Genomic DNA, 16,793 nt, shown 5'->3' with positions numbered 1-16,793 from the left:
AAATTTCAAAATTTTGTCCATTTTTGAAAATTATAACGATGTTTTTATCCCTTATCTTTTTCTGAAAAAATTACAAAAATTGTTTATCCTAGCTAGAAAGCTTCGCCTGTTGATACTGATCAGGAATATATATGTTTTATGGGGTCGGAAATGATTCCTTCACTGCTTTGGAGGGTTCTGACTATAAGTAGGATACCCTGCAAGGGTCGAATATAACATCAAATTAAGCAGAGTATGATGGAAACTTTAGATATATGTTTATATCTTTTATATTTACCAACACTATAACTAATTAATTCTTGACATTTCATGATATAAAACCCAATTGCAGTCAAATTGAGTGCGTTATGAGTGTTAAACAAAGCATGTCTCTAGGCAACGAGCCTTTTTAATAATACATACTTTTCGTGTGTCGGATCTAAGATCACAGATTGTAGTAAGTATTTCCATGGATGAGCGGAATAAAAGTGGTGGTGGGGGAGGAGGTTGGTTCATTCAACGCCAAATTTGCCACCATCCTCTAGTCCACGTTGTTGTCGTTGTTTTGGCCATGCCAAAAGTCGCACAAAAATTTTAATTGCTAGATTTTTTGTTGTCGTCGTCTCGTCGCATTGCATTTTAGCCTACCTTAAAATTATAAGTAAAATTAACAATTTTTAATTGACTCTGAAAATTAAAGAAGGAAAAACAAACACACAGAAAACACAACAACAAGAAAGGAAGCTAACATTGCGAAAGCGAAGTCACTATACCCATCCCGACTTTGAAATCGATCATAACAATAAACTAAATTATTAAATTTGAGTAATTTTTGACAATTACAAAAGTAGTAAACATGAATCTGTTTAGAACTGTCTCATAATTTTCTTTAATTGGGATTTAAATGGCGAATTGGAACACTTATCAAGAAGACCGTGAATATTTGCATTCCATATTTAGCGATATATTTATATGATAATTTTTTGAAAAAACAAAGTTTAAGAAAACCATTACTTAGTTAAAAAAGCATGAATTTCGAGCCGGAAGGCAGTTCTGTGACACTAATTAAACTCTTAACATATCTACATACTGAGTGTACAAATTTAAAAAAATCCAAAATTCGTTCAATTTTTGAAAATTTTAACAATGTAAAACCCCTTATAAAATTTTGCAAAAATTGGAGAAATATTTTTTTTCTAGCTGGCATTTCAGAGCGATCCGCCTGTTGATGCTGATCAGGAATATAAATGATTTATAGGGTCGGAAATGACTCCCTCACTGCGTTGCAAGCTTCTGACTGAAGCTATAATACCCTGGAAAGGGTATTCAAATATCAAAACTGAAACCAAAACAGAGGCATAGGCAGAGAGCCAGCCGCGACAAGAAAATAGAGAAAATGGCATACATTTGGCTTTCAGCAAATTTTCATAGATTATTTTTGTGCAGCATGAGGTCTAGGATATAACTGAAGCATGATGAACTATAGATGCAAGTGGGATATATGCAAGAATATCTTTGTAGAGTGGAATTTTTAAATCCAGGAATTATTTCCAGGAAATCCAAAGGTGAAACCTTTACGTTTTAGGTTCAGCTTTCAACAAAATAGAGGTTATTGCAGAGTTGATTGCCTATTAGTTTATTCTACCTATTTGTTTTTTAAATACTTATAAACAATATTTATATAGGTATATAAATTTATATGCATCCGTATATTTCAAGGGTAATATATTGGCGACTGCTGCCAGCCTTTTTTTTTTTGTATTAAATTGCAAAAATATTATATTAGTATTGCGATTCTTGTGAATATTTGTTTTTCTTTCGCTTTTTACTTATTCATTGGTTGAAAATTCAGCGTTTTGCTAAATCCTCGTGCGGCACCAATGTGTTTTCATCTCGATTAACTTGTAATTGGTTCTCACTTCACTCGTCACTTTGGGGCATATCCCCCGCATTTTCCACATTTCCACGTTTCTACTTCTCCTTTCTTTAATTTTATATATCAGCAGCGGAAGTGCAGGTGAGAGCCCAAAAATAATTATAGACTAGACAAGACATAAATAAATTTTAATGAAGAAAGTAATTACTTGCTGACATGCTAATTATCGATTCAATTGAACATTTTTCGATTTATTGTCTCAGCCTAACAATTATTAATATTATATTTATTGTTTTTTTTTAGAAATCTGTCTAAAATGAAACTGTTGCATTCAAATACAAATACAAATTATGTAAGCATAAACATTAAATATTTTAAAAAAGTTTTTATGATCTTTAAGGTTTAAGAAAAAGTTCTCAGTTTATAATATATGTATGTATATATCCTACGGCAACACCAGCCTAAACAATCTAGTCAATTTAATGAAAATATTCACAAATTTAGATACTATACAAGTATATTTCTTTGTACCCTAAAAAATAAGAGTGTAAATAATAGTACAGTTAAACTAAGAGTCAGATAGATAAAACAAGGATTAATATAAGTATGTTTTTCACTTTAAAGAAAGACTTATAATACTCTTTTCTTTGATCATTCAAATTCAAATTGTCCACAGGTCTCTTTTCTGTTGCGTTACTAATTTTAAATATTTTTCGCAAGTGTTTTTTGGGATCAAATCGGATTGGATCACAGAGGACGGGATGGATACTCAGTGGTGGCAAATTTGTGACGTCGATTTGGCCAGTGGTGGCGCCAAATTCTTTATTACCAGTGGAGCACGGCAAAAACGCGTCAAAGCGCCAAAAAAAATGGCGCTGATGTTGTTTTTTTGGCTTTTGGCATATGCATATTTTGCAAGCCATTTGCATACATCGAATTCTATTATTTGACAAATATTTTAGTTTATTTTTCTTTTTTTTTTTGCGCTGCTTGATTTGCTTGGCATTATTTTTCATTTCATTAAATTAAAGTTTTCGCTGCTGTCGGAAGGCGTATCTGCGAATGCGACCGGGAAATATGTAGGAAAAGTGGTGGCCCAAATTCAGATTCACGTGAGGGCCTCGTCGTCATCGCTGGGTGACGAAGAGGGTGGTGGCAGTGGCCAATTTGCAATTTCTCGAATTCATTAGGTAGGTCGCTTTTCTGGTCTTTATTGTTTTTGTTTCTTGTTGTTTGTTTGTCACACTATTTTTTTTTTTTCAGCCCAGAGGCTGCGCCATTTCCACGCCTCACGGTCGCCCTTGTGGGTGTAAACAAGATTATACAGACGTCTTAAGCACCTTTTAAGCTTCCTTATTTATCTAAATAACTAAGATAGCCCCTATAATTATCACAATTAAAATGTACCCAGATTCATTCAGCTCAGTACCAAAAACCTTTGGTTCCACCCTAAGAACCACAAACATAATCGAAGTTGATGCTTAGTCCCATTATATCTATAAAATATACATTGTTGAGAACCAATTCGATATGAAAATCACCACTTATGTTCAACAAAGTGCCTTTAATATTTAGGAGCTGTGAGTCTTAACAAGAACGGGTTCATTGGGACACCTAAAGGTCACTTGAATGCCATTGGGCAGCCAGCTTCGTCCCCAGATATCCACATCGCACACCTTGGTAGCGCCATTACTATCAATTAGCTCCACAGTGTAGTCGTTCTTAGATCCGGATACCACTTGATATGAGGCAGACAGAATCTTGGAAATACTGGAATCAGGAGATATTCACATATTAGGAAAATCCTGTATTCCCATAAAATATACAAATCAGAGACCAAAACTTCCGTCAAATAAATTCAAGAAAGCAAGCTAACTTTGGAAAGCCAGAGTTTATATGTTACACCCTTGCCATTTGCAAATTTGATTTTGTGGTCGTATAGGAAATCAATCAAATCGCATTCTTCGAATCGATATTTATCAATATTTTTACAAAACAAATTTTTCAACAAGTCAATGATTAAAAAACTCATAACTAAGCCAAAAAACATTAATTTGAAATTGAAAAGGTGTCCTGTTTTACTTTTTATTTGGTCAATTAATGTGCATACTCAATTTAAAATTAAAAAAAAATGCTACATTTTGGCAATTGTTTTGTTGCTAATTTTAACAATGTAACCCATTATTCAAAATTTGAAAAATTGTAACAGCTGTTGATCCTGATCAAGAATATATGTATATGATTTATATGGTCGCAAACGATTCTTTCCCTGTCTTAAATGATTAAATCCTGCAAGGGTATAATCATAAACACTTGAAGCTAAGGTCCTGTCTCACCGATAGTGGGGTCCTTCGCCTGCAGCCAATTTGTCCAGGGAAGCCTGCAAAGTCTTTTGGGCCTCGGCCAAATCTTTGCCCTCGAGTTGTGATGGAGCACCAAATGCTGGGACAGTGTGACTGGCCGCCAGGGCACACACGGTGCAAAGGATCAGGATCTTGGCGACAAACATTCCGGATGACTTGGTGCTGCTACTGCTTTGGCAAAACAAAAAACACTATTGGATCGATCGTGCTGTCCCCGGACTTTTATAGGAGAATCTCATTGCATCGCGAGCAATTAGTGGCGATAGTGATTAGACTTATAGCATTGTTTACTGGCCCTGATCTGTTTAGCTCGCCCATCACCTTGATAAGGTTTTTAGTTCGGTTAGAGCATACTATAAGATATACGTATATAATTATAAATACATATATATATATATATTTATATATATACAATATACATATATACAAATTAATAGAATAGTCCAAAAATAAAGTAATAGGGGTCTTTCCACCAAGCTACTTTGCTATCACATTTTGATTAGGTTTTTTATGTCGCTTTTAATGGCTTTATGCTTTAGAAACGCACTGTATTCCGGCAAATTTTAAAGTTCAATTACACATCAGGGTCATTGCTTGGGGTCGTTACTTCCGTAGTGGTCCATCGACTAAGTACTTGTTATTAATCAAGTGCGAAACATCGTCGAAGATGGGAGACTTAAGCCGGCGACGGCGGCGGCAATGGGTTATCTCCTTCTACCCATTCATCTGGCACCTTCCACCAATCATAGCCCACCGACACCTCCTCCGCCTCCTCCTTCCCACTAATCCTCTCCGACGCGTCGTCAGAGATCGTTCATCATTCCACTGATGGCTGAGGGGTGGCATTCTTGGCGCAACTCCAGAGCGCTGTCAAGAGTGCACAAATCCATGCTGATTCCTATACAAATATGCATGCCGAAACATTCGTTTCATATGTACGGATATCTGTACATCCGCCAGCCGACAAGTCAACCATCAATCCGTCCGTCCACCTGTCCGGGAATCCATCCATCCATCCGCCCGTCCATTCAACCGTGGTGTGTCCCCAAAAAATGTGAATATTTAATGCCCAAACTCAAGTTACACTTCAGGTGCAAAAAATAATACTAAGAAAAAGTTGTAATTGTACTTTTAAATATTCCAATTACTTTACGTTATTTGTCGTTAAATTAACAACTATAAAAGTTGTACAAATTGTAGTCAATACCTCTGCAATTTATTCTTTCAGTGTTCAATATTTTTGCCAGCTTTCATTTAGTATTTTCCCCATACCATACCTATTTCAGATACATTTGTAATGAGTCAGTGCTAATAACTCAATAAATAACCAACAAAGACCAAGAACCTCACACAATTCATGAGGACGTCTTGAAATATTTAGTACACTTTGGATGCAATTTTTTTCAGTGTCAAATCAAACACCCAATTGTTCGGTGTCAACAATGACACCAGGATGTCTCCTAGCCTCTCTGCCCGACCTCTCCTTCCCGTGGATCCCAACCCAATCCAATGTGATCCCAACCCCCTCTGGGTGGCCATGTCCCATCGACCTGTTCGGGGATTGCCGCTCGATCAATTTCGGGCTGGGCACGGGCACGGGCACGGGCAAAGGCATGGCCACCATCGTCATCGGGGATCTTCGTGCTGTGCTTGCGCTCTGCTTTCGGCAACCGTCGACAGCTTTTCGAATTTTCAGCTTTTCGCGGACCGAATCGCTGGCCGCCCCCCGACTTTTCACATAAAAATCATGTAAGGCTGGAAAACGGCGACAGTTTACTCACGGCAGTCGCGAAACAAACGCTGCAGGCGAACCAATCCGCTCTAATACCAGATACAATATTTAAAAAAAGATATTGAAACAGTCAGTTAGATCCGCAGAAATCGATTGAGTTTGTTTACAGATTTACAAAGTTCAAGGATCAATTCAGAGATTTCATTACAAATTCGTAGAACCGATCGAAAAATCGTGGAAAAGAAGAGATTGGTGAGACGGCTTAAAGATTTGTGAGACTAGAGTTGATCGAAGATCAGAGATATTTGTTAAAAACCGAAGCTAAGATACCCAATCAGAGATTTGTTAAGGGAACTCTGTTCTTTGATTCGATCAGTGATCATCCGTCATCGATACCTGTTCACTGTTCAGAGTCTACGATACTTTTTTTTTTGAGTGACAATATACACTGAGTGTTAGATCGATATGATTTGCCCGAAACGCACCTCGGAACTGCTGGACCTCCATCTGGCCCCGTTCAAGGACAAGGATCCTGCCTGGGAGATCGGCGTCTCAAGGATTGCCGGACGCGGCGTGATGGCCACTCGAAGCCTTAAGCGTGGCGAGATTATCTTCAAGGACAGCCCGCTCCTGATTGGGTTGGCTGCCAACGAGGAGGACGCCTTGAACAGCTGCAGTGTGTGCTTGGTGGTCCTACCGGACACGAAGTTCATGTGCCGCCAGGGATGCGGCTTGCCGGTGTGCAGTCTGTGCTCCAAGAAGAAGCAGCACAAGGTCGATTGCGACATGTTCAAGTCGTGGGGCCCCAACGAACCAGATGTCGCCAACTCGGTGATCATCCGGTTGTTGTGCGTCGCTCGAGCAATCAATCTGACCAAGGAGCAGCGCGACCTCATCTATTGCCTGCAGGCCAATCTGGACAACAATCATCGCACGGAGGTGCGGAATGCGGCCAAGTGCTTCAAGCGCTTCCCCACCGACAAGAAGATCATCGAGATTATGAACCGCACCGTGGCTGTCCTCCGAACGAATGGGTTCGACAAGACCTACGACCGGAGCAACGACAACCAGGAGTTCAACTACCGGGCCCTCTATCCGCTCTTCGGGGTCGTGAACCACGACTGCATTCCCAACGCCTACTACACCTTCGAGGAGAAGACCAACAACATGATCGTTCGAGCCGCCGTTGACATCCCGGAGGGATTCGAGATCACCACCACCTACACCAAGCTCTTCACCGGCAACATTGCGCGCCATCTCTTCCTCAAAATGAAGAAGGGCTTCACTTGCAAGTGCCCGCGCTGCTCCGATCCAACGGTGAGTGGGGGGCTTAAATCTCTATAAGGTGGTACTGAAATCTTAACATTCCAACAATATACCTTAAAGATAAATTAAAGATAATTTTTATATTTTGTGTCTATACCAAAAAACTTAAAAGGGCACTTCTCCGAAGTTTGTTTGTAAAAGTTTTATAATATCAAACCTGATTTAAAATACAGCTCATCTATGTTTATCGATTCAGTATCAATGTTTGCTTATAAAAGCTATAAAATTTTATTTTTGTTATGCCTATTCCGAAACCAGTAATATATAACCTTTATTCAGGAAAAATTCCCAACGAATTCCCACACATAATCGTGTTTTTGATTTAATTTATCGGCTAAACCGATGTTCGAAAGAAAAACTTGTTTTCATGTTGACCCATTATTTAATATTAGGGACAAGAAAAATAATTACTAGGGACAAAGAAATATAAACTGGAGATAAATGATAAAAATTTCGAATCGGTAGATATAATAAATTTAAAATCATAAATAAAGAACATATTCGAAGTGAATGTGGTAATCCAGCAGTGAAGATCTAGTTTGAGGTGAATATATATATGTAAATTTATCAATCTTTCCCAGAGTATATACGATCTTTATGGATCGATAGATCAACTTGTAAGCTATATTTTTATAGCTTCACACACAATTTGATCACCAGAACTCGAAAAGTTTTGCTTTGTTTACTGGTAATTTGTATTTTTAATTGAATGATAACATTATGCCCTCCTGCGGATCAAAGACCAATTACTTTGTATCATTTGGCCCCTTCATTTGCGCATTTTCTTGGCCCAAAAGGCATGGCTGCCCCTTGAAAACACCAAGTGATGATCGATGTGGCAGCTGAATAAACTATTGGAACCACAACTTCGACAGGGAAATAATAATCAAAGATAAATTTTCATAGGCAAAGATGGGTGAGATGGTGCTGTAACCATTTTTAACCATTTTTTTTTGGCAATGGTGTATCAAAGAAGACAATTTCTCAAGCTTTCAAGTACTAAATAAAAGATATTCATGGTTGCTTTCATTAAGGATTTCCTGCGCCCACCAAAATTCAGCCAAAAACAATTATAAACTGGCGGCCAAAACGATCTCTCCCCTCTATTATTAATTACAAGTTGTGGCTATTGTTGTTCTTGGCAGTCGATTGATTTCCTCTCGCCGATTTTCCGATTTGCCAAATTCGCGCCGATTGGCTTTTCCGATTTCCAGGCGCAACAAGTGGCAAACAAGACGAGAGAATAATAACAACAATAATAAACATTAATAACAACCAAAAACAGAGCTATAAACAATTTTGTTTATTTTTAACAGACCGAAAACAATTCAATTAAATCACAAATAAATAGATGATTTCTAGAAAGCTTTTTAATCTTTGGGCAATATATTTGCAATACGTATAAAAATTCCAAAAACCAAACTCTCGGATCGCAAATATTGTCTGGTCTTTTCGGGTTTGACAGTGTTGGCAGTTCAATTTTGATTTCCTTCGATAGGGATCTATATACCCCTCACCCACCACCGATACACCCATTTAGCTCGGTCTCTCGGTCTCATTTATACTTTTTATTTGATTCGCCAACATTGTTGTTCTTTTTATTCTTTATATATCATATAGAAACATATTTTCTTGGCCATGGCCACATATAGCGCCTCGGATCGTAATTTCCCATTTGACATTAGTCGAGAATGCGAGGCGCTATGCAGAGGCCAAGAAATCTAGAAAACTATTAAGTATGGCCAACAGCAGGAATTATCTTAAATAATTTATGAAACAATTCAATAAATGGTAGCCTGATAACCAGGGGAAAACCCATTTATAAAAAGACTGTATTAACCGTATTTTTATTCGGCTAACAGGATTTTTAATTGAATTATTTGATCACATGATTTGCCTCAGAAATGAGTCACGAAATTGTGATGAAAATATTAATTAATTAAATAATTAATGTGTTAATTGTGGTTATATAAATCATCTTTTTACCACGAAAGATCCTCTTAGAAACATTTTAATATATTCTTTTCAATACTACTTAAATAGTTATTTTAAAGAATATACTCATATTTCATATTAATTATTAAAACATAATTTTCAATATTTTCGATTTTCTATTTCTATCAGAATATATATTTTGCTCATCAAGAATATCATTGAAAATACCCTTTTGATAGGCTATGTAAATACTTAAAAAACCTTATTATTTCAAAATTGAAAGATATTAACCTAAGCTAAAAGCGAAATATTAACAAATCAAAAATAGTATATAATATATATATGTAGTTCTTTTTGCATTCTGATAATAAGAATGAATAACTTATTCATATGTTTAAAGATATGTTTTTTATGATCCTACGTTTGTAGTAGATCATTAAAAAAATATTCCGGAATTTTTTGTGTGGGCTGGTGAGAATATTTTAAAATCATTTTTAGGTTTTGATTTTATTTTGTTCATGATTTTCTAAAGGCAACTCCAATCGACAATTTGTTAAATGTCAAAATATGCCATGGAAATTGTGCCCTTGACTTCGACACGTGGCTGGGTGACTATATGTGTGGTGTGTGGGTTGGGTCAATTAAATAAATTATAGCTTCCACCAAGTACATAGTTCAGTGAACTCCCCGCCGACCAGAGGGATTTTACGACTGACAGAGCATCCTCTGCTCCGATTTCCATCATCCGTTTCGACTTTCAGCAAATCTGCGGATCGGAACCATTAATTATCTGGCGAAATTTACGATCGAGCAAATAGCCGGACGATTCCGATTGAGAATTTAATGGAGATGACGTGGCCGGACACATCCTTAGCAACCTGAGTGTGGATATTTATCGATCGCACGAGCGAATATTAAAAACACGCACACGATGCGCGACATATTTGTTATTTATGTGTAAAAACACATATATAGAATATCATCGAACATATTCGCATGGCAGCGAGATATACACTGCGCGGCGATCATCACTACTTGTTCGATCCGTTTTCGGATTATTTTTAGCTGGAATCGGAATCTCAACAATGCCAACGCGATTTTCATTAGCCGAGACATTTGGCCCCAATGATTCACACCCCAAAAATCTCAAGTGCTCTCCTCCTGCCTCAGATCTAAGATCTCAAGTGATCGATGGCACTGCAAGTGCTTCATAATTATACAGATTACCTATAGCTTTGCCCACATATTCGCCTGTATGCCGAATTGTTAGTCTATTATTTGATTACATCTCAACTGGTTGGCTTTAAATTAAATCGACAAGAATGGGTAATTACTGACAAGTTGTTAAATATCCTATCACTCAACGGGTTCTTTTAGGGAAGCGTAATTACTGATAGACCATTTTATATATCAATCGAACTTTTCCTTTTAGAAATAGTTACTTATTTCTTACTACCACCATAATAATTATTGAAAATGACTTACATGTTTTGTTTATTGTTTATCATAATGAAATATCTGCGATACTTGAGTTTTTCTTTTCGATGTTGAAGTGTAGGTGAATTGATGAAGCGCAAATCTTAGGAGGACAAAGAGGACGATGAGCTCTTGCGCACGCGACGTGGTCGTTTGGAAGACGAGCTAGAGTCGTCACTATCACTGCTGCTGCTGCTGCCTTTACGTGGTTTAGGCACTAGAATTAGAATTATTGTTAGTCTTCATTTAAAATTGGTTTTCAATCCAAGTTACTTACTTGTTGGACTCTTTGAAGCAGTGCCTTCCAGCTCGTCATCCCCATCTTCAGGCAACTCATCGCTGGAGATGTTTTCGTGCATGCGATACTGCTTGGGCAGATGGCTTTCATCCTGCAGCGGTGCCGCAAACTTGGGTCGCCTTGCCTTCTCCTCCTGCTGCTGCCGTTCGCCATCGTTTTCGAGCTCGTTGCCCGTTTGCTTCTTGATGCTCTTGGCTATGACACGCTTCTGATGATCCAGTTGTGGGAATAGGTCTCTGGAGTTCTCCAGCGCCTGCTTGGCGGCATTCATCTCCGCCTGTTGGATGGACGAACCGCTGGCAGTGGCCAGTCGCTTGGAGCGGAAGTACACAGCCACCTTGTAGACGCGTGTATTGGTCGGGCCGCTGGCTTCGACCACCTTGTAGTAGGGTATATCCGGCTCGCCGCCATCCATAGTCCGCAGGGTCAGGCAGCATTGTTGTAGCTTGGACTTGGGATCGTTCCAGTCCTGGTTCATGATGAACAACTGCAGGCGCGGGAATAGGCACACGTGACAGAACTGCTCGCAGTAAAGTAGACCTTTGTCCACGTACAGGGCGCCCAGAAATGCTTCCAGCAAATCGGCACGATCCTTTGTTTTGAGGTCGGCCTTAGGATTGGCATAAACAGCATACTTGGGCATTCCGAGATCGTCGCAGACCACCGCCTGGGTGCGGTTATTAACCAGCGAGGAGCGCAGCAGGGACAAATGACCCTCGTGATGCTCGGGAAAGTGACGGTATAGGTATTCCGAGCAGATCAACTGCAGCACTGTATCGCCTAGGAATTCCAAACGTTGATTTGATCCCAGTGTCAGATGGGTGAATCCAATGGAACGATCGGTGAAGGCACGCGCCAAGAGCCGGATGTGCTTGAACTTGATGCCAATGGAGTCCTCGAACTTGGTCAGCTCCTGAAGCACACGATAGTTGCCAATGCAGCCCCGATCGCCCAGCGGTTCCTGCTCCTGCAGCGGGTGCTCCGGCAGATTCTTCCAGATGCCCAACAGCTTGTCGTCCTGTCGAAACAGGGCATCCGTAAAGACCTCGTCCGCCACCTTAATGCCTCCGTCTAGTAGTAGAGCTCCCATCAGCGCTTCAAAGCAGTTGGCCATGGCATGACGCAGCTCCAGTTCGTGGCACAGATCCGATCCATGGGCGTATAGCATGAACTCCTCCAGCTGCAGTTTCTTGGCCAGCAGTGCCAAATGCTGGTTCTGGACTATGGCCGCTCGATATGTGGCAAGGCCGCCCTCCTCCAACTCCGGGAACATGAAGAACAAGTGGATCGAGCTAAGAAACTCCACTACGGCATCGCCCAGAAACTCGAGCCGCTCGTTGTGCGTGATATTGGACACAGTTTCGTGATCCTTGCCAAAGCGAGACATTATGCTCACCAATGTATTGATGCCTCGCTTGCGGGTGTTCATGTAGTGAATCTTGCGGTCCCCATACTCCGGCTGGCGGATGCCGCAATTGGTTAGCGAGTTGCGGGCATGGTCCGGATTTGTGCCGTAGTTCTCCTTGTACGACGGATGCGTGAGTGCCAGCTGCAGTAGATAACGATTTTTGAATCTATATCCGATGCTCTCCTCCAGCAGGTCTAGCGACTTGTGGAACCGTAGGTGGCCTGTGAGAACGGGCACCAGCATCGCATGCTGCACCACGTCACACATAATTCCAGTGCGGTAGAATCCTTCCGAGCTGATGGCCACCGTAATATTCCGCTTCATTCGCCCCTGCGTGCGCATCTCCTGCAGGCGTTGCTCCTTCTCCTCTAGCTTGCGCTTGTCCTTGAACGAGGGCTTCGACATGTTGGCCATCAGGTGACGGAACTTGACGTACTCCCGCCACGCCTTCTGGTACTCCGGATTGCCCGCATAGCTCAGTTGTGGCGGACGAATGCCAAAGTGCACAATTGCCGGATGCGAGATACCAGTCTCTCGATCCACACACTCGGGCAAATCGGAGTTGTTCCTATCAAGCTGATCCACACGGAGCGAGCAGGGCTTGTGGCCCGGCTTGGTGACCAGCATGCCCTTAATAAAGTCTACATAGCTTTGCCACTCACTCTGACTGATCTGGTTCAGGTGCAGCAGCTGCTGGCGTTCCACCAGCTGGGCGGAGTTGTCCAGGAGATAGCGGAGCACTTCGCACATGGCCAGCACCTCCTTTCCATTGTCGGGAAGCTCGCGCACAAAGCGCGGTAAGAAGTGAAAGGCCGGACAGGATTCGGTACTGCCTTCGAAGGCGGCATTGGGCATAAGATTGAAGTCAACAAGCTCGAGAAGTTCATGAAAGAGATATTTGACTGCAACAAGAGAGAAAGAAAGTTAAAGCAATTGTTATACAAACGACTATCTACGGGGCAAACTTACAGAACAAATCCAGTTCGTGGATGGTGAAGTTCTCCGGCATTTTCTCCTCTTCATACTCAATCGTGTACTCGATGTTGAACCGGATCACCTTGCACACGGGCAGATCGGTAAGCCGCACGTGCGAAAGCAGAGAGAAACCCTCGAAGAGGAACTCGTGCTCATCGTGCTTGATGATGGTCGGTGTCTTGGTCAGAAAGTTCGTTGGCGGCGAGATGCTGATCCGGTAGTGGAAGAGCTTACCGGCATTGTTGCTGTTCCGGTCGCATACCTTGTAACCCGTCTCGCCCGGATAAATGCCATGTCGAATTCCGATGCGCCGGGATTTGGCCGAGCAGCGGCACAGTGGCCCGTCGTTCATTTCGCCTGCATCGTTGTGCCATAGATCAGCGTGCACCCGCTGTGGATGCTGCACCTTGCGCGACAGCTCCTCCATGCAGCAGTCCTGCTCGATCTTAAAGGCATCTTCATCGGAGTCCTCATCGGAGGAGGAGGACGAGGAGCAGGCCTCCGACTTGTGTTTGTGCTTGCAGACGCGCCGGCGTGCTTTCCTCGGTGGCGGCACGTAGACGGGCAGTTTCTGGCGAACCCGGTCCGCTCGCTGCAGCAACTCCTCGTCGAAGAGGTCGCACAGTTTTTCGAGGCGGACGCGACCCTTCACCTCATGTTCGCCCGTAGAGCGCTCGTAATACGGCTCGGCTGGTGAGGATCGAACCCAGGACTCGGCTGGGGGCTCAGTTTCCCGAAGGGTGTTCATTTTCTTCACATAGTCCTCTGATTTCTCGCAATAGTTGGCGCACCACTTGCGAAGAAGCCTGTCCCTCTCGGTCTCCACCTTTGGCTTCGGTCGGGGCTTCTCCACAATTGGCTCTCTTCTCTCCCTGTCCCTCTCGCGATAGCTGCGAGATGTGTAATCTTCACTGGGTGTAGTCCTGGCCGTCGATCCGTAGTAGCCATGCTGGGATCCCTTCGGCGCTCGATGCGCATAGTGGCCTTGACCGTGTCCTTGACGGTGTTCGGAACTAGACCGGGGCCCATTACCATATCGGGGCTCATATCGTCTTCCGTAGTTATAGCCTGAATAGTGGTGATAACCCTGATTGGAGTTGTAGGAACTGTACCTGTCTCTCTCGCTGGATGGCCGGTAGTTGGCCGAGTAGTCGGGATAACGCTCCGGGTACTTGTAGCTCTCGTACGGATACGATCCCGGTACTGATCCCGGGTACTGGTAAGAGCTATCCTGACCGTAGTACTTGTCTGGAGGCGCCGTCGGATATTGATACCCATCGTAGCCGTATGCTACCTGTTGGTCATAGGCGTTGTAGTTGCTGACGGAGCTTGGGCTGGGTGCGTCCGGATACATGTAATGCGATGAGTTAGGTGGCTGTACCGCAGGGTCATGTCTGTGTGTTTGTGGAGTAGTTGTTATGCCGGGCGGACATAGGTTATCTTCGTTTTCTGGCGGTGGTGGCGGCGGCGGAGGTGGTGGCGGGACTGACGTTGGCGGCAATGGCGGCTGGTACATGCTTTGTTATTATTTATTAAACACGATAATTGTTCACAATCTGCAACTGCACTTTTTCACATTTCTTTCTGCTTAGAGCTGGAATAAACACAGATGTTACATCGATAAGCCGGCATTTCACTAGTAAACTAGTGGTGGCAAAACATCGATAGGATCATCGATGCATCGATGTTTCCAAACTTTTAAAAACATCGTTACTTTTTGCAACTATCGATGATTTGGCGACCGATTTAAATGAAATAAATATATTTTTGGTTTTTTGGTTTAAAGAAAGTAAAAACATTAGGTTACGATTATGATGTTATGCCTACGCCATTGAAAAGTATTAAAATTATACTCAGAAGCACACTTTTCAGTGAAGGAATCGTTTGCGACCCTATAAATCATATATATTCTTGATCAGTACCAAAATCCGAAACGATCTAGCATTGTTTTGGAGAAAAAAAATGTGGCAATTTTTTCAAATAAAGATAAGGGGTTACATCGTTAAAATTGTCAAAAATGGCCAAAAATGTTCTTTTTAATTGTAAATTGAGTATGCAGATTTTTTAGCCTAATAAAAACTAACATAGAAAAGCTTTCCGAATTCAAATTAATGATTTTTTGGTTGTGTTTTTTAAACTTTATTTTTGGAACTAATTAGTATATAAGATAATGGTTTTAACAGTGCAAATGTTTTAAGCTTTTGGGGCTACAAAAAGGTATTGATCGTTCGAGTATTTATATATGTATATCTATATCTATTTTATTTGTAGGAGAAAGGCGCCTACATCTCGGGCCTATACTGCCGTGATACGAACTGCACTGGTCTGGTGGTGCCGGAGATCACCGGTTTACCGCATCCCAACTACAATTGTCTGGAGTGCAAACAGAAGTCGACGCATGCGCAGATGATGAAGTCGCAGGACTTCGCCTGCGGAGCTATCAACGCCAAGGCCAACTCGAACTCCTTGCGGACACTGGTGCAGTATCTGAACGAGAAGAGTGATGCCTTCATCCCGAGCAGTAACTACGTGGTGATCGAGGCCAAGTTCGGAGTACTGCAGCGCCTGCAGCAGGGCCGCGAGGACTGCTCCGAGGAGCTGGCTGCGAACACACGCCTGCGCTACAGCCGGGACATCACCCAGGTCATGGACAAGCTGGGACTGGGCGATAGCCTGCTGCGCACCCAGCTGGAGGAGACGCTGAAGCGCGAGGAGGAGCGCCGGGCCAAGCGGCTGGCGGAGGAGGCGGAGAAGCAGCGCAAAATGGCAGAGCTCCAGACCAAGGCCGCCGAGGCTGACAAGATCCTGGCCGCCTTTGAAGCAGAACAGGCGGCCGAAGCAGCCGCCGCGGCCGCATCCTTGCCAGCAACGGATCCTTCTCCGTTGCCGCCGGCTGCCACCGAGCTGGCTTAGGGAGCAGCTGCTTCATCCCGGAATTCAATATGCCGTATTGAGTCCTATTTTTCAAGACGAATTAACCAGCTGAGTTGTCCAATATTTTGTAATTCTTCATTATTATCAAGTAGAAGATGAAAACTTGGCTCACAACGTAAAGAAAAATATATTACATTTTCTTTTATTTATATTTTTATTAAAAAACGACTTTTCCTAATTTTAAAAAACCAAAAAGAAACCAACGAGATATATGCAACTATTATGAATATGGAATATTAACTAAGACATGGCCAACACAGCTGGGGAATCAGGTCCTGAATATGTGACTCAGACACGAGCAGCCCCAATCCCCCGTACAGTACCCCCTGGTCACCTAGTTCTGTGTTGTGTGTACTAAATTAAATAATTGTATCTGTATTTGTATTTATTTATTTATAATAAATTAAAAATTATACTTGACGAGTGTGCAAAAAGGCTGCCAAAGAGCTGTCTGCTCTATTCGGTTGGGGGGCTTTTCGCGACGTTTTGTC

At 42.0% G+C, this 16,793-nt stretch overlaps 3 protein-coding genes across 4 annotated transcripts; 1 reads left to right on the top strand and 2 right to left on the bottom strand.

Annotated features, from left to right (window-relative positions):
- Positions 1–3,399: 3,399 nt before the first annotated feature.
- LOC110184196 (sarcocystatin-A) lies at positions 3,400–10,904 on the bottom strand. 2 transcript variants are annotated; one of them, XM_086829912.1, is made up of 2 exons: positions 10,697–10,904; positions 3,400–3,625 (listed from the first exon to the last, which is right to left on the bottom strand). In XM_086829912.1, the coding sequence occupies exons 1-2, from the start codon at positions 10,717–10,719 to the stop codon at positions 3,427–3,429; spliced, it is 222 nt and encodes a 73-aa protein (XP_086686038.1). In that variant the 5' UTR covers positions 10,720–10,904; the 3' UTR covers positions 3,400–3,426. The 2 variants fall into 2 exon arrangements, with proteins under 2 accessions (XP_086686038.1, XP_020808286.1); XM_020952627.2 differs by lacking the exon at positions 10,697–10,904 and adding an exon at positions 4,192–4,500.
- SmydA-9 (SET and MYND domain containing, arthropod-specific, member 9) lies at positions 4,814–16,722 on the top strand. The gene is made up of 2 exons (XM_020952624.2): positions 4,814–7,267; positions 15,640–16,722. Exons 1-2 carry the CDS (start codon positions 6,416–6,418, stop codon positions 16,279–16,281), a joined length of 1,494 nt encoding a protein of 497 aa, XP_020808283.2. The 5' UTR covers positions 4,814–6,415; the 3' UTR covers positions 16,282–16,722.
- Positions 10,744–15,009, bottom strand: drosha (ribonuclease 3 drosha). The gene is made up of 3 exons (XM_086829874.1): positions 13,363–15,009; positions 10,965–13,295; positions 10,744–10,904 (listed from the first exon to the last, which is right to left on the bottom strand). The coding sequence occupies exons 1-3, from the start codon at positions 14,882–14,884 to the stop codon at positions 10,792–10,794; spliced, it is 3,966 nt and encodes a 1,321-aa protein (XP_086686000.1). The 5' UTR covers positions 14,885–15,009; the 3' UTR covers positions 10,744–10,791.
- Positions 16,723–16,793: the final 71 nt, after the last annotated feature.

The sequence above is a fragment of the Drosophila serrata genome, unplaced genomic scaffold (genome assembly GCF_035046125.1).
Source record: "Drosophila serrata isolate PLE 108 unplaced genomic scaffold, ASM3504612v1 contig_23, whole genome shotgun sequence".
Taxonomy (NCBI): domain Eukaryota; kingdom Metazoa; phylum Arthropoda; class Insecta; order Diptera; family Drosophilidae; genus Drosophila; species Drosophila serrata.
The sequence above is the reverse complement of the archived record's forward strand: the minus strand, read 5'-3'. Positions and strand labels throughout refer to the sequence as shown.

Excerpts from the sequence above, each read along its gene's own strand:
- LOC110184196 (XM_020952627.2), bottom strand. The coding sequence starts at position 4,364 with ATGTTTGTCGCCAAGATCCTGATCCTTTGCACCGTGTGTGCCCTGGCG. Across the intron at positions 3,626-4,191 it reads GGCGAAGGACCCCACTATCG|TATTTCCAAGATTCTGTCTG; the intron begins GTGAGACAGGAC and ends TCCTGATTCCAG.
- SmydA-9 (XM_020952624.2), top strand. The coding sequence starts at position 6,416 with ATGATTTGCCCGAAACGCACCTCGGAACTGCTGGACCTCCATCTGGCC. Across the intron at positions 7,268-15,639 it reads CGCGCTGCTCCGATCCAACG|GAGAAAGGCGCCTACATCTC; the intron begins GTGAGTGGGGGG and ends TTTTATTTGTAG.
- drosha (XM_086829874.1), bottom strand. The coding sequence starts at position 14,884 with ATGTACCAGCCGCCATTGCCGCCAACGTCAGTCCCGCCACCACCTCCG. Across the intron at positions 13,296-13,362 it reads CCACGAACTGGATTTGTTCT|TCAAATATCTCTTTCATGAA; the intron begins GTAAGTTTGCCC and ends CTCTTGTTGCAG. Across the intron at positions 10,905-10,964 it reads TGCTTCAAAGAGTCCAACAA|TGCCTAAACCACGTAAAGGC; the intron begins GTAAGTAACTTG and ends TTCTAATTCTAG.